The sequence below is a fragment of the Simochromis diagramma genome, unplaced genomic scaffold (assembly GCF_900408965.1).
Source record: "Simochromis diagramma unplaced genomic scaffold, fSimDia1.1 OVJJ01000816.1, whole genome shotgun sequence".
NCBI lineage: Eukaryota > Metazoa > Chordata > Actinopteri > Cichliformes > Cichlidae > Simochromis > Simochromis diagramma.
Genome location: NW_024386908.1, coordinates 8696311 through 8719287, shown reverse-complemented (window position 1 = coordinate 8719287; position 22977 = coordinate 8696311). Strand labels below are relative to the sequence as shown.

The window sequence follows — 22977 nt, the reverse complement described above, 5'->3', positions numbered from 1 at the left end:
AGCCTGTTCTAACGTTTGAGTCTAAAGTTTATTTTTTAGCACCTGGCGGCTCTTTTTTTACATCTCATCCGTAAATAATATGCATCTTTCACGTGATTCAGTTTATTTTGAAAAGTCTCAACAGGATCTTGAGCTTTATTGTGAAAGGTTTATGTGGAACATAAACAAGCGGACACGCGATGCTGTTACCGTCATTGTTGCTAACCACAACTCATAAAAACAGGGCTTGTCTGGCTGTAGTGTGGTTATTGGCTGTAGTGTGGTTATATAAAATATAAGAGAAAGAGAGAACTTTAAGAAATGAATATAGCCACTACAGTGACCATCAAAACGATGAAAAAATATTGCTGTAAACAGTTTATTTTGCGACACCACGAAACAAACGATAGCGTAAAATGAAACATAGACGTTTTTATATCGTCATCCGATATATATCGTTATATCGAACAGCCCTACTCCAATGTGTTCACATAAGTGGATTCTATCTGATTCATACATTTCATATGCAGCTTCAGCTCCTCTGAGGTAGAGATTTATCATCTTGATTTGTCATCTCATGTTTTTTGTCCCCGTTTAGATTTTCTTCTTTTCTTCGCTCTTAGGTGAGTTGTTTTTGCAAAGAAGAAAGAAAGAAAACTGATGCAAAGTGAAAGTAAAAAATTTCCTTATTTTCAGTAGCCATGACATGTTGCTTTGAGTAAAGTTTCTTTTACTTCGTGATTCTGACCATACGCTCAAGCCGAGTCGGTGTACGTGTATGCATGTTTGGTGCATACGCCCCCATTCCCATGAGAAATCAGGAAATATTTGACAGGGTCAAAGGTGATAGCCACAGATGACTCAGCAGAAACTGAGAAGAAAAACAGAACTTTCTCTCTCTCCTCCTTCTGTTTCTAACACACACACTGTTTTCTCCCTTTTCCCTTTCTCCTTATCTCCCACTCTGCTTGCTTTATTTTCTTCTTGCTTCCTATAATATTTTCCTCCTTTCTCCCTCCTTTTCTCCTGTTCTGGCATTTCTCAGCACTACATTCCAGCTGTGTGTGCGTTAGGGGGAAGGCAGTAACACAAACTCTGCGCGCATGTGTGTGAGTGTGCGTGCGCTCTGTTTCTGAATTGTTTGTGTGTAAACTTTGTGCTTCTGTATGTTCATACTGCATATGGTTGACTTTGATGGAGAGGCACATGGATTCGCATTTGCGTGAGGATGACTGTTTCCATGACTCTGACATGCTTCTGGGTGCTTGATGTGAGTGTGTGTATGTGTGTGTACGTGTGTGTGAATGTGATGCATGGGTTCGTTTTATTAATGCTTGAATAGCACATGAAACACAGTACATACTATTCAGTATTATAATAATGAGCATAGTTATTTGTGTTTCTCTCTTTTATTCCTTTTGGCATGCCAGCTTTCCCCTGTATTCTTAATGTTGCCCCCAAGTAGTTATCCTGTCATAAGATACACTCAAATGGATTTATTAGGAACACTGTGGCCCTTTTTCCTTCTGAACTGCCATAATTCTGAATGACATAGATTTTTCTCCGTATTGATACAGTAGCATCACACAGTTGCTGCAGATTTGTTGGTTGCGTATCTATAATGCAAGTCAGCTGTTCCACCACATCCCAGAGGCACTCTCTGGGTCTGAGACCTGGTGACAGTGGGGGCCATTTGAGTACAATGAACTCAATGATATGAGTTTGGAGGCGTGGGACATTATCCTGCTGGGAGCAATCATCAGAAGATGGGTACACTGTGGTGATAAAGGAGTGGACATGGTTAACAACGATATTGCAGCCTGACTCGCTGATGCAAGGCAGGATGGTGGTGTAGATGTTTACTCTAAATTCTGACCTTACCATCTGAATCTTGCAAGAGTAATCAAGACTCATCACACCAGGCAGTGTTCCTCCAGTCTCCAGCGTGTGCAAAATGCCACCGTTTCCTGTTCTTAGCTGATAGAAATGCCACTCAGTGTGGTCTTCTGCAGCTGTAGCCATGCTTCAAGGTTGTGTTGCATACCTTGGCTGCATTTAGTAGTTATTTAAGTTACTGTTAACTTCCTATTAGCTGGAAGCAGTCTGGCCATTCTCCTCTTACCTCTGACGTCAACAAGGTATTTTTACCCAGAGGACCACCGCTCACCGCTCTTTTTCTGATCTCCGTAAGCCCTAAAGATGGCTGTATGGAAATTTGTGTTAACATGCAGCTGAACAGGTGTACCTAATGAAGTGACCAGTGAGTGTATATATCAGTTAATTTGTAGGTTACCATTATTTGCCAAAGCAATTTATATGGCAGAATTAAATCACTAAGGTGTTTATGATATGATAATTAAAAATTGTTATGTGTCTTTTGAGCAACTAATCAATCAGTTAACTTAGTGTGAACCCTTTATTTAAAGCAGTTGAAGCTACGGTGCATTTTTATTGGATATGGGTGGGTCATTGTTTGCATGTCAGAGGTAGGAATTAGAGTTGGGATGGAGGAAGGAGGATTAAACCAGAGAAAGAATATTTGAGTGAGGAAAGGGATGCTTTCTGTCACTCTCTGTCTGGCTCTAAATCTTCAGGGGAGTCCTAGAAATGTCAGCCTCAGCCGTCAGATGTGTATGCATGTGAGGAGCTTTTGTATGAGTCAGCAAACCGACCCACACATGGCGATACGATAAAGAGAGAAAATGATCAAGACAATAAAGATGTTCACCATCTTTAATTTGGTTCAATACAAATGCATAAATTTGAAACAAACCAGAAGAGATGCTGCGCTGGCTCTCGTGTGACATAAAGCAGAGTACAGACAGTTGCTACAGTATTATCTCATTACCTTTTATCCAATTTTTTGTGTCTGTTTATACGAGCATACACTATGTTTGTGATCACTATCAGCTGCTATTTCCTTTTCCTTTCTTCTTTCTCATCTTTTATATCTAAGGATTGTTTCTTTTTGTCTCCTCACTAATCATTTTTTTCCTTTTTGCTTGAATCGTTTCCCTTTTCTTCGTCAGTGTTCAGCAATCATAGCTGCAGGGGAGCGATAGCATCTCATCTTGTCTTCTTTTTTAATAACCTCTCCTGTTTACTTCTGCTCTCACTCATGTGCATCTCTCTCAGCGCTTTGGTACCTGTATTATTTTTATCTCTGGAAATACTCCATGACTAGTGTTGCGATGACCTGGCCGCTGTTCAGGTTGTTTGTGACGCATTTTAAAACAGCCTGGGGACATCAGTGTGACATCACACACACACACGCACACGCGTACACACACATACACACACACACACTTTTATAATGTGCTGCTTTTGTGTGACTAAGAGGTAGCCATGTCACATCATCTCCTGTCATGATGGCTGTGATACTTACCTGACAGGAAACTTTTAGAACACATTACAGAGATGACACACATATGCTACCTCAGTTGGTCTGTCAGCTACTCACATGTTGGATAAGCTCGATCTTGACCTATTTTGTGCATGATTTTGAATAAAATCTAATGATTTACTTTGGGATTTCTTCATTTGACACACTGCAGTTTATTAATTACAGATACATTTTTGAAGATGTTAAAGGTCCACCCACACTTTTAGTATGAAGAACTTATTATTTCATTGATGCATTTCAGCCCATGGCCTCCATCAGAGACACTAATAAAGTCGATCCTTACACTACAAGTGCTGCTGACGCTTTAAGCTCGTCAGACTTTATGCTCTTCTCTTTGAAGAAGGTGAAGTGTTGCTAGAAGCCTCTTCTCTGTTTCTAAGATACACTTTTTCAAACCTTCTATGCTCCTCCGAAAACTGTAAACACACAATTATCAGAGTACATCTGCAAAACATTGGACTCTTTTGGTAAAACTTAACAATCAAATTATAACTTGGTTGATTTATCCTCAAAGGATCACACACAGCCTGTAAAAGCAATAAACTACTGAGCATTCATTACACAAAATACCAGAAAAATGTAAAAACAGCACCACAGAAAAAACTCTCACACACACACATATCCATCCATCCATCCATCTACCCGTTCATCCATCCATCCACCTATCCCTCTTGTTCTCCTTATCAGTTGGGTTGCTGTGACAGCAGGCTTAGCAGGTTATTCTACCTGCCCTTCTACCCAGCCACACTTTCCAGTTTCTCCTAGGGGATCCTGAATTATTTCCAGAGATAAACAGTATAATCTGCAGGTTGTGTCTTCTCCCAGCTAAGTGCACCTGGAAGACTACCAAAGGAAGGTGACCAGTAAACGTCCTTGTCAAGAGACCTGAATCACCTCAAATGCTCCTTTTGACATGTAGGAGCAGTGGACATTCAGACATCTCTCTGGATGTCCGAGCTCCGCCTCATCGCATCTCTAAGGCTGAGCACAGCCATCCTACAGAGGAAGCTCTGCTGATATTCACAACCTGATTTTTTGCAGTCATTTTTAGATTTAATAACCACAAGACAGGCTTGGGACACATATGAACTGGTAAATTGAAAGCTTTCCCTCTCAGCTCAGTGCTCCCTTAGACGCGACAATCTTGCAATCTAATCTTGCAATTCTACAAAAATAACATACACATGAACGCAGGATACACAAAATATTCAAGACTGTGGTAAATCTGCTGAGACTGGGTTTTATCATTTGTCCTGCTTTACTCATACTCATGGAAAAATATAAAATGAAATAGTCCATATTCAGGTTTCACATGCATTTTAGGGCTCATAAGACCCATCCATGTCTATTATTGTGAATGAATGAATGTGTTTGTTTTGACATTTTTCTCACACAGCATAATTTTGCATAAAGAATTCAATGAATGCTGTAAACATTACAGAATGTTGCATGAGAAAGATGTGAAAGTAGCTTCTGCTATGAGTAAGAAGAAGCTACTTTCAGCTGCTCCTTTATTCACGAGGGGTTTTCACAGCCAGTAGCTCTGCATCTTTTATTTGGCAGATTTTTAAACCAGATGCCCTTCCTGACACAACCCCAAAGGGATTCATGTCTCCTCTCAGGGCTGTAAACCACTACACTATGGAGCCACACCACAATCACAATATGTCATCCATCGCCATTCCAAGAACAGGAACACAGCCTGTCACCGCGGCTCAAATGTTAGCTCCTCTGCTTCTCAGATTATTTCCAGCCATTCTTGTTATAGATTCTTATCTCACCTTGCTGACTGTGCACAGGCACATAATTGGTAAGTGACATCAGAAGTAAGAAGGAATAGTGTGAGGTAGTTGTGTTTAAGAAATGAAATCACTGTGCAAAATCTTTTTAACTGAGTTTAGAGTTTTGCAGTAAGTGTGAAAATGATGTGATTATTTAATATATTTATTAAGTTATTTAACTGCACAAGGAATGGTGCATTTCAGTTCCAGTTCAGAGAATTATATTTTTGGGTTGTTTTATTAACAGTTTAGAAAACTTGTAATATGCCTTTAAAAATGAGCAATCCCATTAGGGATTCATTAATTCAGCTTTTCTTTACCTTTTAATTCCTAATCCCTCACTGATTACATTGAGTTAAACAAAACATGAGGCAACATTTTACTACAGGACTACTGCTTGTAAATTTCTGATTGGTGTATTCCTGCTGACGATCTTGACGCAAACAACTAAAAACTTTAGCAAACAGCAAAGGTCCACAGTCTGGTTAAAACTGCTTGCTCTGTTGCATTTTTTCTTTATCCTTATCAGACTTGCAATGACGACAGGATGAGCACAGCAGGCCAAAGGTCTTTGCTTTGCACTGGTGAGCCCCAAGAGCTCCTGGGTCACCCTGGAGATACTGTATAATCCCTTCCAGCATGTTTAAGGCATGAGGTCAGACTTCTTAAAAAGGAGGTGGAAAAACAACACGGAGCTGCTGATAAAAAACCAGTGTTACGGCAGCAGATGTCCCAGTAACCTCAAATTACCACACACACCATTTGGCACACAGTGAACCAAGAGCCATTGGGAGATCTGGAGGAAAAGGACCTGCGTTGTTGTGGATTGTTTTACACTGTGTGGTGTTAAAGAAATCCCTGTTCCAAAGGTTACTGTATAGATGTGCTTATTGGTATTCTGGTGTACAGTGAGATTACAGAGACAGAGTGAGTTGGTGAAGTAAGCTGACCAAGACGTGTGACACTTGCATACAAAGATGCACAAAAGGAAGGGACGGTATGGAAAATTTAGCAACTTGTAGCAATGACTTGTAAAATTACCATTAGTGAAGCTAAGAAAGCAGGTACCAAGTTAAACTTATCTCAACTTTGGACTGAGCAAGCGAAGTGACTAGCAATAGGTGTAAAGGATTATAGGTGACATTAGACAGTCGCTATGATGGACATTGCACGGTCTGGAATATCCATTATAGTAATCGCTCACTCTTTCATTCGTAAGCTGAACATCCCTGTTTCCCTCCCACCAGCATTTTCAATGCACCATCCAGGCTTTGCAAGATGAGCTCAGAATCCAGCGCGATCTCAACCAGCTCTTCCAATCCGATTACTCCGGCCTCGGAAGCCAGCCCATTTCCCCTCAAGAAATGACAGAGGAGAACTTCTTGCGCCTCCATGCCGAGTATGAGAGGCAAGCCAAAGAGCTCTTCCTCCTGAGGAAGACTGTTGAAGAAATGGAGTTGAGGATAGACACACAGAAACACACACTAACTGCCAGGTAAAGATTAAAAAAAGACAGTTTAAATGTAATTTGTTAAGGTATGATTTCAGTGACCTTGTCTAAAGCATGCTATTAACTTCCTTGTTTTCTTGTTTACAGGGACGAGTCAATCAAGAAGTTACTGGAAATGTTGCAGAGTAAAGGCCTGTCATCTCGGGCAACCGAGGAGGATCATGAGCGAACGAGGCGACTCGCCGATGCTGAGATGACCATCCACCAATTGGAGGGTCTGCTTGAGCAAAAAGACAAGGAGATGCTACAACTCAGAGAGGTGCGTGTGTGTGTGTTTGTGTATGTGTATGTGTGTCACTGGCAAAGAAGAAACAATATGCAATCAAGTATTACCATGTGTGCAGGGGAGAGTCTTTGTGCATATCCAGATGTGAATGTGTTCACATCAGAGTGTATCATATCCAGGCAAAGCCCTTGGCTTCTTCCAGTCTTAAGTGTACACTTTATCCCAGTTTCTCCACTCACGCTTCTTTTTTCTCTCCTTCTGCTTGTTTAACGTTACACTCACTTTCTTAATACAAAAGCCCCCCCTAGTGGCAAAATGCTGTCAGTGTACTACATCCATCCTTCCAGCACATACTGCCAATTTCAGTGTGGCAAATAGTCAAAATATACTCTTGTGCATCTTTTAAGCTGCATTTTCAGGAATAATTCACAAATATTTTGACTGACCTATATGTCTTCTTGAAGATTAAGAGATCTGTGATCCACAAAATTCTGCTTTTTCTGACATTACAGATTTGCACTTGTTCATATCTGACAATAGTAATAATAATAGTTATATCAACTTGATTTATGTAGCACCTTTAAAGACGGAGATTACACTTGCTTCAACGGGTGAACAAAGGCAGAATGCTCATAAGGTAAATTAAAACAAAAAAACAGGAGAAACTTGCAAAAATGCAAACCACCAATTGTCAGTATAAATGATAACAATAAATAACAATAAAATTCTGTTTAGGTGATTCTAAATTGCACATAGGTGTGTGACTGTGAATGGCTGTCTGTCTCCCTGTTAGTCCTGCAACACAGAGGACTCAGATTGGTGACCCATCCAGGGTGTAACCTCCCTCTTGCCCTATGGTAGTTGGGATAGGCCATTCTCCCATGACTCTGATAAGGATTAGCAGAAGACAATGGTTGGATGGATAGAACAATAAAAGAAAATATAAACAGTAAAACAATAAAAAAACAACATATGAAAGGCAACATATAAGCAAACAGGTGGTAAAAACATGCAAACATACAAATAATCAAAATATAGAAGTCAGCTAAAACATGAACAAAAAAATGCACAACAAAAACATATCAGTATACTAATGCATTAGCCAGGGTGACAAATGCACAAATGCAGCATAATGTTAGAGGGGTGATATAAAGTCATACTTCAGTAAATGAATCACAGCAAATGATAATACCATAAGAAAGAACAATTGGGAGTCTCTGCATATTTTCTGGCTGATTTTTCATCTCACTGCATCAGTACACTGGACAGAGTTTTTGTTTCGAAGATGTTAAATACAAAGCTGGAACCAACCGAGAGAATGAGAAAAACATTTTGCAGTATCTGAAGTAAAGATTCATTATAGAGTTTAGTGAATGTTACAGTGCTAAATAATGCAAATTTCTATTGAGCAAGTCTTGCTAACTTCCTGCTTCTGTGCTGACACTTCCTTTCGGGATATTGTTCATTTTGCTAATTAACAAACTAGACTGTAATGTCCTGCAGCACAATTTTCATACCCTTCAACAATGTCCCTCATGGGGATGCTGCTGTGCAGTTATTAAATAATCCTCTGCTTAAAGTACATGCAGCCTTTTAATCTAACCTCCTGGATTCTTGATTGTAAAATGCCACTTAATCACATAAAGTAATTAATCAGCAAAATCACCAAATATAGAACCTAAAAATATTCCTCCCTTCCTTCCTTTTGTTCAGAATTTTGAAAACATGAACTAATTTTTAGGGGTGCAACGATACTCGTATCGATATTGAACCGTTCGATACAGTGCTTTCGGTTCCGTACGCATATGTATCGAACAATGCAAAATTTGTAATTTATTTTATCAACTTTCCTTCTGACGATGCTGTCTGTGTTGAGCGCTCAGTGAATCTGCGTTCGACTACTCCGCCTAGGCTGCACTGTCGAGCGCAGATCCACTGAGCGCTCAACACAGACAGCATCGTCAGAAGGAAGAGCGCAGGGCAAGCTAGCGAGACAGAAGTTAAGCTCTCCTTGCAACATGGCAAATTGAACCTCCCCCACCCTCATTCAGATCTGGTGTTTGGAATTATTTTGGTTTTCATGTGACGTATGACCCTGAAGGTAAGCGCGTCATGGACTAAAGTAAAACAGTATGTTGGATGTGCCACGCAATGCTCAATTACATGGGTGGGAACTAGTGTGTTAGCACAGTTAGCTCGTTAACGTGTTGGCCGTCTAGCCCCACGCACCGGGCGATCAGGGGTAGCTTGTTAACGGAGATTTGCCTTGTTGTGGCGTTAACGTCATTTCAACGAGATTAACGCTGACAGCACTAGTGGGAACACAACGAATATGACTGCACATTTACACCGACATCATCCTAGTGCAAAGACAAGTGGAAGCAGACAAAACCAACAAACATGCATGGTACAAACTTTACCCGAGTCATTTAGACAGCCGTTAGCACATGATTCTCCTTATGGGGACCTAATATGTTTAATATTGTGGCAAGCTCAGACAAGGAGGAGACGGAGGTATCGTTTGGTCTTGCTTCCCGTGAGCTAGCCAGGGAGCACAGCCGTTTATTGACATCTGCAGAAGAACACTGCTGCTAGCTAACTGCTCAGCGCGGCAACAGCACAGCAACAACAACAACAACACACAGGGCGCCCTCTGACCCCGGAAGGACACACCGTCGCAGCGAGAGGGCGTCACCCGTCACTATGGCAACATAAACAAAACATAACTGTACAAACAGAACCCCGAACAGCCCTGACCCGCTACTATATGCTGCTGAGAATATAGCCCAGAAGAAGCATATAGTATAGCTTTTATTTTGGAAAGAGCCATTTCTCTGTAATAAACTCTCTTTTCCAAAGATGAGTGATTCCTCAATCACATACAGGGCTTGCAAAATCGCTAGCCCGACGTCCCGGGGCTAGCGATTTTTCCAGTCGGGCTACCAAAATCTATCTCTGCCCTGCCCGTCGGGCTATTGTAGGAAAGAAAAATATATTGTGGCGAGCTCAGACAAGGAGACAGAGGTATCGTTTGGTCTTGCTTCCCGTGAGCTAGCCAGGGAGCACAGCTGTTTATTGACATCTGTAGAAGAACACTGCCGCTAGCTAACTGCTCAGCGCAGCAACCGCACAGCAACAACAACACACAGGGCGCCCTCTGACCCCGGAAGGACACACTGTCGCAGCAAGAGGGCGTCACCCGTCACTATGGCAACATAAACAAAACATAACTGTACAAACAGAACCCCAAACAGCCCTGACCCGCTACATAGCCCCCACCTAAGGGGTCAGTCGTCCCCGACGACCCCATTACCCCACACAAAGTCCTGCAAATGTCCAGGTGCCTTAACTGGCATGGTAGGCATGACTGCTCGCGGTTGGGGGCTCGGAGTGTGGGTCGACAGAGGTAGCCCATGAAGCATTGCCCTAGCATCTGTCGCGATAGGCCGCCGCCGCGGTGCGCTCGCGCCATCGGGACCCGTCGGAGGACTTACATGGCCACTCCCATTCTCTCTCTTCCATCGCCTGTTTCCCAAGCGGGGAATGTTCTCCTCGACAGCTTGCTCCAGCCTCTGAATGTCTCTCTCCATTACGGCGAGGGTGAGCTATCCCACTTCTGACACCAATGTGGCGAGCTCAGACAAGGAGGAGACGGAGGTATCGTTTGGTCTTGCTTCCCGTGAGCTAGCCAGGGAGCACAGCCGTTTATTGACATCTGCAGAAGAACACTGCCGCTAGCTAACTGCTCAGCGCAGCAACCGCACAGCAACAACAACACACAGGGCGCCCTCTGACCCCGGAAGGACACACTGTCGCAGCGAGAGGGCGTCACCCGTCACCATGGCAACATACACAAAACATAACTGTACAAACAGAACCCCGAACATCTCTGACCCGCTACAATATGTCAGTGCTTTTGCATTCTTTCGGAAATGTAGCTGGGTAATTATGTCATTGGCATCGGTGAGCCACTGTCAATATGTGACATATTGAAATCGCGTTTGAATTTGCGCATGTTTTTTTGCTTTCACTTTGCAATCGCGCGAACTGTGTATAGAGAGCAACAGCACTAATTGGTGAGTGATGATAATTTGCGCACCAAATCCTCTGACATCCTCTTATCAATCGTTAGCTTACTATGCAAACATGACCTGTGAAATCTCCCGCAGCAAGCTTAAACATGTGAGGGGTTGATCGCGCAGAGAATCGCTAACCGTTATGTGCGTGTGTGTAAAAGTAGCAGGATATTTATTTTAGTTCTGCTGAGCCAAATAAGACAGGTCAGGGTGAAGAAGTGACAGCCAAAGAAAAGCTTACCACAAAACGGAAAAGTTATGACAAATCAGACTACAAGGCAAAAAGAAAGTGCAGCTTTATGGTTTCATGGACAAAAGAATTTCTGTGGCTGCAATATGACGAGCTATATAACCGGGGCTGCACATAAGTGGTCCGCAGGTGCGCATTCGCTGTCAAAAAAAAAAACAAAACGCGCACAAGATATGAAGTTGCAACGCGTGTTTGCATACATAAGGTTTTCTGGAGGAGGACAGACATTTGTTTAGAACTCTTAAATATGTCGAAGAAGCTCCTTTAAGCAATTACTTTGGTGTTCCTCCACCTCCAAACAAATGTCAGAAGGAGTCCGAACCACAAAAGAAGCGCGTATTCTCGGAAAAGTGGTTGCAAATGATGAACGCACAGAGATGTGGTGCGGAATGTGCCGTGAAAATCCCACTCTAGTGGACAAAAACACTGCCTTTTATATGGACGCAAACGCGCGTTGCAACTTCTTATCTAGTGCGCGTCTTTTATTTTGACAGCGAATGCGCACATGCGGACCACTTATGTGCACCCGTGTAAATAACATAATGTTCTGCCGGGTGTGTTGTTGGTTTTCTCTCGATTTCTGAGTCGACAAGCGCCTTTGTTACTGGGACCAGTCATTTTAAGAAAGGCCCCCATTAGAACCCATGAGAAATGCAAGAAACACATTATTGCTCAGTCTGCAATATCTTTCCCAGAACAAACACCAATTGCAAATAACATACTAAAAATAAACCTGAAAAATCTGTTTAGAACAGCGTACTATGTTGCAAAGAGTGAACTACCACTGGCACAATTTAGCAGTCTTTGCAAACTTCAAAAAGCAAATGGCCTAGATCTTGGTTCCACTTGTCTCTTACCCGTGACTTCAGCTGCAAATTTCAAATTCAGGATCTGACACAGACTGATTCATGTCCTACACAGTTCTTACAAGTTCATAGAAATTTCTGTTCAATTAGAACCAAGTATTTGAGTTGATGATTGTAATTTTTATACAATGTTGTAATTTGTGTTTCAACAATTTTTTGATTAATGTTTTGTTTCCTTAAAGTATAATAAGTATATGTAAAGGAAACAAAACATCAATCAAAAAATTGCTCTCTTTTTTATTCGGGCTACTTAAATTTATTTTGGGCTACCAAAAACTGAAGAGTCCCTACCCGAAGGGCTACCAGGGATTTTGAAATTTTGAGAGCCCTGAGATATATATATATTTTTAATTACTTTTGTTTCAGCAACATTAAATTTAAAAACTGTACTTTTGAGTTAAAATATATATTTATAATTTTAATAAATGACAAATTAAAAAGGCATGAACATTGTTTTTGTATCGAAAAAATATCGAACCGTGACACCAAAGTATCGAACCGAACCGAACCGTGAATTTTGTGTATCGTTGCACCCCTACTAATTTTAAAGTGCTCTTTTTAGGACACAGAAAGGTCTTCCCTTTATGGTTACTGAATGTCAAAGGGTTTAGGAATTTTTCTCAAAATGTCTTTATGCCATTTGCATATATCCATATTAAATGTGACGTAGTGTGCACTAGATTTTTGTTTATTGGCTCAACAGGTGTAGTGTTGGACTAGAACTGCTGGGGTCCAAGTCTGAGACACAAAAGTTGACCATTTTGTGCAAAATTTTCAGTGACTTTTTTCAGCAAACTAATGGCCATGGCTGTTTTACCAGGCTGGTTTTTTGAGTAAAAGGAAAAGGGAAAGAGATATCCATGTCTGGTGCTTGGGGGGATATAACTGTGCAAAAGATAATGTGTTGTCATTATATATGCCATTTATTTATCTGTTTTTTTTTTTAAATTAGTTTTAGCTATTGATAAAAATTACTGCTGTAGCCAGCACACTTTAAAAAGTGTAGCTTTAATGTAACCCTGGCAATTATTTCATGGTTCAGGCTTTAAGATGAGATAAGATGGCATATAATTCAATAATTAGCTGATTGTTTGGTGTGATAAATTTAAGTTTCAGTTCAGTTCAGTTTCAGTTTTATTTGTCATATGCAGAGATGGGCAGTAACTGTAATGCGATTACTTTTTTCAGGTAACGAGTAAAGTAAGGGATTACTATTGCAAAAACGGTAATTAGATTACCGTTACTTTCCCGTAGGAACGCTGCGTTACTGCGTTACTAAAACCGTGATTTTTCTTTTGCAAGAATGTCTCATGACAGTGACGTAAGCGAGTGCGACGTTCGTGACAACAGCTGTGTGCAGATCAACAGTGCATCATATATCGAGTGCGGGAGAGAGTATGAGCGTGCAGCGTTTAAAGCGTGGAAGTACTGACCTTATTTTGAGTTTGATTCCATAAAAAGTGACAAAAACATTAGTGTCCGTTGTGTGTGGGAAGAAAACTTCTTTTTAAACAACAACTCCTCTAAATGACCCAGAAAAGAGGTGTTAGGTTAAGATGAGGGTGCTGTAATCTCTAAAGTAAATAACGATGGAGGCAATTTTTCAGCAGTGGTTAAATTTTACAGTTATGTTTTCTGACATTTCATAATTAAAGCTGTAATTACGTTCTTGTTTTTGCAATTGCTGTATCAGTACTTTTTCAGTGAATAGCACAGTGTGTGTGTGTGAGTGTGTGTGTGTGTGGGCATCTGTACCATCCTTGTCATCGCCTCTAGCAATGGCCTCCTACTATCCCTTTCACTCACATGTTTTTATGCTTTCTGGCTTATGCATTAGCTCTCTTTGTGTGTGTCCTTCAAAGAAAAGCAGTGATGCATACACAGCCGTGTCCTCCCCTTTGCTTTCACTCCCTCCTTTGCTCTTTCTTTCTCTATTTGTGCCCTTCCAACTGCACTCCCCCTAGTTTCGTCTCACTTCATTTGACTAGAAGACTAGTGATGAAGTAACAGCTGCCAGACCTGCTAGACATTTTACTGCATTTTTCTTAGTAAATTGGAGTAGTGAGATAGCATGTTTTTGAGAATTTTGATGATTTTAGAGAAAAAACATTCTGGACTTTGGGTTAATTTGGACTTTTAAACCATTTTATATTTTTCTTAATCCATGGATACTGAAGCTTGGGAGCTAATTCATTGAATTAACACAATTTCAGGCTGTCAGATTTGATCATTAAAATCTAAACACAGGCTAAACACAGTTAGCGTCGTTAGTGCTGTTTCAAGTAGTTCAAATGATGTGGGATGGCCGGATTGATCCAAGGAGGCTAAAAGCCAGTGCTTCTCCTAGAGGGAAACCTCTAGCTGAATCTCCCTCCTTTCCTGTTTCTCCCTCGATCCCTATTCCCCCTCCTTTCCATGTGTCACCCCCTTTCCAGCCCTCTCCTGCTTTCTCCCCATCACGGCATCACCTTTTGCGTTCGTCTCCCTCCTTCCCTGTCCCTTCCCCTCCTTCTCACCGGCACTACAACCATCCAGTTGCCACCCCCTCCTCTTGTCCTCCCCACTTTCCCTCTTTCTTTGTTGCCTCTTCTGTCCATCCTTCCGCTCATCCGTCCCTCCAGCACTCGCCATCCTTTCCTGCACCTGCTCCTCGTCCTACACCAACGGTTCAGCCCTCACTCCATCCCTTCCCATCAGTTGCTCTTGTCTCGCCTCCTGGCCCTCGACCTTCTCCTCTCTTGCCCCATCCCTCGCTCCATCCCGCTGTGTCTCCCTCTCTGTCATCTGCTGATCGTGCTGTTTGTGCCTCTCAGGAGCTGCACAGGAGATACGAAGCAGCTCCAGAATCAACAAAGACCAAGGCCCTGCAGACAGTCATTGAAATGAAGGTAAACAAATGCTAATGTAATTTAGAAATGTGTTTGTATATATCTATATACAGGGATTTAAATTTATGTCTACATTTATAGAGGATTATTTTGACCCCAACAATACAAATTGTTAAAAAAATGATCTGAAATGCTGCTAATTCTGTAGTGCTGTATTTAATGTGCATATTATGTGGATATTATAGCTATTAATGACATAGGATTGCTAGAGCATGAATGAATTACACAGTCCAAATACTTGGGACTATCACTGGTCTTCATCAATGTCTAAATGCACTGAGTTTCTGCTGTACGATTTGCTGATTATTAATAGTGTTAATGAAAAGTTTAATGAGTGTACATGTGGTTGCTGGGTAAATATGATGGAAAATAAGGTAAAGAATAGACACAAATACACCATGAAGTGCAGTTTCACTAAACAAGACTTTAAATATCCTATATTAATATATTTGTTGCATTGGATAACATTTTAGACTCAAAAGAAGAAAACAAATAATTTTTCAGAATCTCAGTCGGAGGTTTATCCAACACACAGCATGAACTGGACATTAGTATTTCTGACCTCTAAATGCGTTCTACTACCTGCTGGAAAAACATACCTAAAGCATCTTTTTTGTTACGTTCTGTTGAAAGTCTTTCTGTCTCTGCAGTTAATATTGACAAGATAAAGTTGGCCAACTGCTATGTCTGTTGGGCTTCACTGATTATTATCGAGATACAGATTCAAGTATTTTAAAAACATAATGGATTATTAGATAAAGTCTTTAAGCATTCAACAATAGTTACATTTTCATTATTTTCACGTAGACTTCCTTTAATTGCATTTCCACCTGTGCTCCTATTTCACCCCATTTTATTATCACCGTATATTTGTTTATGGTCTGATTAGTTAGATGTGTTTGTCTCCTGTCAGGATGCAAAAATCAGCTCGTTGGAGCGTGGCATGAGAGAGCTGGAAGAGGAGGTGATGATGCTGAAATCCAATGGCGCTCTGAGCAGTGAAGAGAGGGAGGAGGAGATCAAACAGATGGAGGTCTACAGATCCCACTCCAAGTTCATGAAGAACAAGGTGATAAATGTACAAACAGTCCAGACAGTAACTGAAACATAATAATAGATACAGCATTAAACTGATTAAGAGTTGAGAATAGTTGTTAAGTTTGAGGACAAATTGCCTGTAAATAGAGTAATGAGGCCACCGTGCAAGTCTGAAAGGTAGCAGTGGGGGCTCAAACAGCTGATAAAGTCTCACAACACAGGAATTCCCTGGAAGTCATAGGAACTAAAAGAGCTTCACAAAGATTTATATAGACTGATATCTCAAACTAACAGCCAAACCTCGTACAGACATTCATTCAGTTCTTTACTGCCTCAAGTGAGATTAAATTACATTTAAATTGACACACTTTTCAAACTAAGTCAGAAATATTCAAACTTTAAAATCTTTTAAAAAATGATACAAACCTTATAATAATTTAGGGAAATACGAAACCGTTTCATCTCTCAAACATGGCAGTGGTTCTGTCAGCAACAAGGTGGCAGCAGTGAAGGCAAAGCATCAAATAAACATATAAACAATAATAAGAATATGTCCTTATATCTATCAAAGGACTCTAAATAGAATAGTTAGCATGTAGGATTTGTTTGACCTTGTGTATTTACTTCCTTTTAAGTCCCAGTATGATTTAAAAGGGCTACACTGCTCTATCTTGTCAAATTTTAGTCAATGTGCTGGAGACTATTAAAAAAAAAAGTGTTTTTGCTCCATTATTGCCTGTCTGGTTGTATTTGCTTGTCTCACCATTTTTTCCCTTTGTGTTTTGAACAATATCTGGATTTTCTTGCTTAGCTGAGAATAAATTTGCTTTTTCACACTCACTACCTTGACGGATACAACTTTACTGTCAGGAATAAAAAGTGTCTGTGGGAGCCGTGCTCATTAAAACGGAAACTCTGTATACGTCTGTCGTGTGGGGAGGCGATCCAGTTTGGAAATTCAGCAGACTTTTTGTGTGCGCGAGCTGATATATTCTTGTTTTTCTCTGTAGTGGATTTGTGTCTCAAAACTGGAAGGAAGTAATTTACATGGTGTACCTTTTTATAGTCGGATTTCATTGCTGTTGGCATGCAAATCTGTGGTAATACACTAGATGCATTCTTGTTTTGGACATTATTAGCTTTAACGTGTATTTAATCGAAGGTGTAAAGCTCTCCTCAATCACAGCTTTTAATAATAGCAACAAAGAGCCATTTCATTTGTTAATCAAAATAAAGATAATGCACGCTTCTTCACATGTTCAGAAATGCTCCAGTAAGAAGTCTTCAAAGGACACAGTACTGTAAAACAATGTAGGGGTTATATACATTATTTAAGCATGCCAGATGCAACTGTTGCAACATACTTGCCCGGTGTGCTCTCCATTTTGCTAATTAGATGTTTGCCCTTCTTCAAAGCTCTGCCACTCACTCCAAAATTGATTCAAGAAACACCATTATCTGGAGTTTTTAATCCTTTTAATGCATTTTTTGGAATCTAAGCTGGAAGAGCAGATGCTCCCAGCAAAAGCTTTCGGTCAACATGTGCTTATCTAGTGGTCAGCTGATCTGATGGGGCAGTAAAAGGAGCAGGCAGGCTGTTGTGGAAACAGTTCAGTATAACACGGTATTATTTATAATACTGTAGGCAAAACGCACACAACAGGAACGGAGGTACCTGCAGAGGCTGTAATGTTACTTATGTTAATACTAATGGTAGTAATGATAAGATAAACTGCAGGCTGTTGCTGCCCTCACACCTCTGACTTATTGGAAGCAGGTTAGAGGCAAGGAAGAAACACGAGTAAGGGAAGCAAGAAGCAAAGCTTGGCTAATGGGAAGCACCCATGTTGATGCCCTCCTCTCCTGCCAGGTTGAGCAGCTGAAGGAAGAGCTAACTCACAGCGAGTCAGAGAAGGAGGAACTAAGGCAACGAGCCAATGAGCTTCAGCAGGAGGTGTCGGCAGTAAGAGACACACCTCTGTGTCTGTTTGCGCATCCTTTCTTTCTTTCTTTCTTTCTTTCTTTCTTTCTTTGACTGGCTAACGTAGTTCTAGTAGATTTCCAATAGATTTCCGGTAGCATGCTGTGTGTTCAGACAGCAGTAAGCAACTATAACATTCAAATGTCAAAACTATGCACACCAGCTGCAGAGAGCATCATGGACCGTTCACTCAATATCCACTCATGAGGTGTACTTATTTTTCTCATGTAGTTATTGCATCATATTGCCATTAACATGGTCCATTTTGCATATATCTGCATCCTATAACTGTTTTGAACCAGTTCAAGACATGAGGAATTACAGAGGTTAAGTTTAAAGCCAGTCTAAAATGAATCGAGCCATTCTCCAAAACCTGGGTTAGTAAATGTGTTTTCTACACTTTGCTAAATACACCAGGAGAAAGCAATTTCTATTCTTTTGGTGAGCTGACAAAGTTAGTCTCTATAAACAGCTCAGGAATTACAGTTCTCTTTGTGTGTGAGATCAGTGGCTTTTGATAGTAATAGTCGTACGCAGCAGTCTGAATGATACGGCTACAGAATTCCAGCAGAGTCCAGTTGTGCTGTGCTGCAGTGTCTGTATCACTAACACACTTCTCTTTGTCCTTGCATGAGGTTTCAGTCCATTTGTAGTTTAGACCACTTTGCTCCTGGGTTTGCTTTGCTTTTATATGACTGATTTACTGTATGGTTTGGGTCCATTCTTGTACTGTGTCATGTTAAATTCACCCCTAATCACAACACCTGCAAACTGGATTTCATGTTAAAAGGAGTGAATTTGTAATATGCAACTTCTCCAAATGTGGCAGTTTACTGTATTTGATTCCTGAGTTTTGGCCAGGTGAAAGAATTGACCCTGACCCATTAGTTGAAGTGTATAGCTAAGAGCAAAATAGATTAATACTGCACTGACTTCCATGTATGTCTAACTTTTGTTTACTTTTCAGGAGAAGAACTAAAATAAATGGCCGTTCTTTTCTTCTAAGGTCCTCATTGTGTCAAGATATATTTGATCATAGTCACAGCTTTAGGAGATAAACTGACACACTAACCTTTGTAAGAGGGATGAGTTTAAAACCACGGTCTGTTCTTGTTTTTCACTTTTTATGTGGATGAGGTAGCAGTCTTGTACCTCTCTCCATCACCGCAACCATCATCTCTTTTTACTCGTAAAGGGTAGATGTGTCTGCAGGCCTTAATAAAATATCTGCAATCTTCCATAACAAGTTCTTTCCCCTCTGAATAAAGCAGTAAAGTTGTGCATTTAAAAAAAGATTTGTATCTTAAAAGCATTATCAGTCAGCTGTGAGCACTTCTTATTATTGTACCTGTTTCTTCTTTTACAGTTGGTCTTCTGCAGAGTAATGGCTAAAACTAACATTAGGACTGAGTGCTTACTTTGCAAAGCTTGTAGTACATTTTAATGCTTATATATGATATTAGAAAGCATATCGTCCTCTCCAGTACACACCTTTACACGCTCTTTTTTTTATCTGTCTGTCCCGTTTATATTTTGTGTTATTCAGATGGAACAGGCCAAGCAAGAGCTGAGCCGTAAGGACAGCGAGCTGCTGGCTCTCAGGACCAAACTGGACACTCTGAACAATCAGTTTTCTGACAGCAAACAACATGTGGATGTACTCAAAGAGTCACTAACCGCCAAGGAACAGAGAGCTGCCATACTACAGACTGAGGTTTAGCTACACACTCATTACAACCTTTCTGCTTCTTCACCGTTGATATTTGGTGTGTGAATGTTTGTTTGCACTTTTGCGTACCTACTTGTGGGTACACAGGTGGATGCCTTGCGTCTCCGACTGGAGGAAAAGGAGTCGCTCCTCTCTAAAAAGAGTCAGCAGATCTCAGAGCTGACGGAGGAGAAAAGCACTCAGCAAGGAGAGATCACTGACCTCAAAGACATGATGGACGTCAAGGAACGCAAAGTTAATGTTCTACAGAAGAAGGTGAGAACACACAAAATGCACTCCATTAATATAGACACATGAAGCAAAGTTGAAGTCCTTGTGATCCCTGTTTTAGGTCTGAGCTAACCAGTAATTGTAGAGTCCTGGGTTAATGCACTGCATCTGTTTTGGTTTAAAATGTTACAGGGTGAGCATTTATGGAGTGTTATCCTTAATAATAATTAAGTACACTGCCTATTGAGGCAGTGTACTTTTTTTTCTTTTAGCTGATTTTGGTCACGTTGCCCTCATAGTACTAGCTTACTTCCAAATAAACCAGCATCACCATTACCTCTAATATCTCTTTGTGTCCAGAGGAAAACTGCGATATTCAGACTTTTTGGGTAATGGATAACATGCATTAGAGCTGAAGCAGACGCACCTTTACTCCTTTTCATGCTGATAGAAATTGATGTGTTCTGAGAATATGCCAACATTTAATACTATGACCACTAGATGGGGCTCTAACACAGCATGTAACATGCAAGCAGACGTTGACAGACAAACAGTCAGACAGACAGGTGAGCAGAAAGACACAGCTGCACACAGACAGGCTGTTTAGGCAAAACTGAAGTCTCTGGTGTTTTCTGCATACTTTTTCCTGGTCTTCACTATGTAGTTTTTGTGAGTATCTCTGCGGTAATGCTGTCAGTTAGATGGATGGGCCAGAGTGACCCCTTGTCTTGGCTGTCTACACACACACATATACACACACACATTCACCCTGCTATCCTAAAAACTCTTGTGCTTGTCAGATATGTTGGTGGAAGAGCTTTTGGAATAAGACAATTTAAGCAAACTACCATAACAGCTATTGTAGTGGTTTTGAATGGTGATATCTAAAGGAGGATTCTTGCAGTCATCTAGGCCACTGCATCTAACACAGTAAGTGCAAAGCTTACAGAGAAGCCAGTGCGAGGTTGCATTCCTCCATCATCAGTCTTTTGTGTCTTTTCTGCGTCTTAATTTTCTCCCTCACCCAGTCGTAGCATTTGTGTCCTGTAGAAAAAAATGCAGAAATGGAGACTGTGTGCAGATAATTGATACAGACAATCAAGCAGACAGACATAAAGCAAGACAGGGAGGGGGAGGAGAGAGACAGAGTGTGTTTAAAATCATTAGATGCATACTAATGAGTTCCTCTTGATTAATAAATGATGACCTCTGCCATCTTCAAATGGAAAACAGTTCAGAGCCTGATAGGGAGGCAGAGATGCTGCTGATTCCTTCTTGATATCATCTGAAAAAAATATGAATTTGGTCTCCTTTTTTCATGTGAAAACACAAAAAATACCTTCTTTCCGTTTTGTGGCCCTCCGCCTCGTGTTTTAATAGTACATAGATGATTTCTGCTGCGAGGAACATTGTGACATAGCTGATCACTGTTTTTGTATTGGGTCATTATCACAGATGACTTGGGAACTAAAATAGGAGAAGAGAGAAGCAGTGAGTGTGTGTGTATGTGTGTGTGTCAGGTTCAGGAAATGCAGATCAAAGGCTCTCACTGCCTCTCAATGTCAACTGTGTGTTCACATATGTGTGTATGTGCATGTGTGAGACAGGAGACAGAGAGGAGGAGGAGGTGGAGAACGTGTCAGTCAACCTGTCAGGTCAACAGTTGATTAATGAGGTGCTGGAAATGTTTTACTGTATGAACACACAAGCACACACACACATGCTCGCAATTTTTGTAGTGCTGCGTGTGTGTGTGTGTGTGTGTGTGTGTGTGTGTCTCACCTGCAGTGATGTCAATCTGACTCCAGTCTTTTTTTGTGAGAGTTTGCCAATCATTTGATTAACTTTCTCTCTGGCAAGGGGAAGGCAAGAGAAGCATAAAGAGAGGGAGATTGAAATTGTGCAATAATCCCACCCAAGTTCACTCATATGAAGACATTACATAAGCTTTTAAGCTCTATTTTCCTCCTGATTCTGTTATTTCTGTATGGTTCAACCTTTTGTTCCATCCATTTCTTAATGAAGACCACAAAGTTGACATAACTTCTTATCTTTGTCTGTGATCACTCTCTGTCCCGCCTTCCTTTTTCTCACACAGAGAGCTTCACATGTGCTGGTACTTCTAGCTTTGCGAGGACCCTCATTTACATAATGGTTTCCCTGTGCAGTCACATCTAAACTATCCCTAACCCCAGCCTACAGTAATTCTAACCTTCACCCTGCAGTTTAACCTGAACCCTCAAAGAGCCTCAGACTTGCCTGAAGCTCAAGTTGTTGCTTATGTAGATTGATACATGTGCACACACACATAAACACACTTTGTCCACATGTTTAAGATGTGCTGCTATATTTGCATTTCTTCTGCAGAAGTTCAGTTTCCTGTGGACTTAAAAGCACCTGCTACAGTACTTCACTTTGGCTGAGTCTTAGAGCCAATAGAGCTGCCAACAAAATCTCACAGAGTGGTCAATGCGCAAATTATTCTTGAAAACCCCACAGAATTATTCTCTCCTTTTCTTTCTGCAGATAGAGAACCTCCAGGATCAACTGAGGGATAAAGAAAAACAGCTGAGTGGCTTGAAAGACAGAGTCAAGTCTCTGCAGACAGACACCTCAAACACAGACACTGCACTGGGAACGCTGGAGGAGGCTCTGGCTGAGAAGGTATACACACATGCACGTACACGCTCACCCGACCGTTTAACTCTTGAGCAAGGTTGCATTAATAAAATCTTGATGAGCAAAACTGCAGACCACCCACAGGATGACCAGATGGCTCTGGATAAATGGAAATCGACCAATAATCACACTGGCTGTTTCATTATTAAATCATCCAGAGCTTGTGTTCATAAAAGATTAGGAACTGTCCAATGTGCAGCCACATGGCTCAAAGTAGTTCATTGGTCACTCTTTGGGTTTGGACATTCAGGTACTTTAGCCACAGAGCCGACTGTTTTATGACTCTGCTCTCAGTGGGGATTTAACCCTGATTCTGGGAATCTAACCAGCGACATTTGGAGCGGCAGAACACTTTAAAGTG

The 22977-nt window shown here is 40.9% G+C and overlaps 1 protein-coding gene across 18 annotated transcripts in view; it reads left to right on the top strand.

The window, feature by feature from the left end:
- Positions 1-22977, top strand: part of LOC120735704 (ELKS/Rab6-interacting/CAST family member 1-like) — a 158916-nt gene that overhangs the window by 35082 nt on the left and 100857 nt on the right. For 9 of the 18 annotated variants that reach the window (XR_005696337.1, XR_005696336.1, XM_040035275.1 and 6 more), the window contains exons 5-12: positions 6411-6658; positions 6761-6932; positions 14905-14979; positions 15893-16048; positions 17888-17980; positions 19545-19712; positions 19815-19982; positions 22464-22601. Coding sequence is in view for 14 of the 18 variants with exons in the window: in XM_040035275.1 (XP_039891209.1) it covers positions 6411-6658; positions 6761-6932; positions 14905-14979; positions 15893-16048; positions 17888-17980; positions 19545-19712; positions 19815-19982; positions 22464-22601 (1218 nt within the window). In the remaining 4 variants the exon portion in view is untranslated. The remainder of the gene's footprint in view (positions 1-6410; positions 6659-6760; positions 6933-14904; positions 14980-15892; positions 16049-17887; positions 17981-19544; positions 19713-19814; positions 19983-22463; positions 22602-22977) is intronic. The other 9 variants (XR_005696339.1, XR_005696338.1, XM_040035266.1 and 6 more) reach the window with 2 other exon arrangements.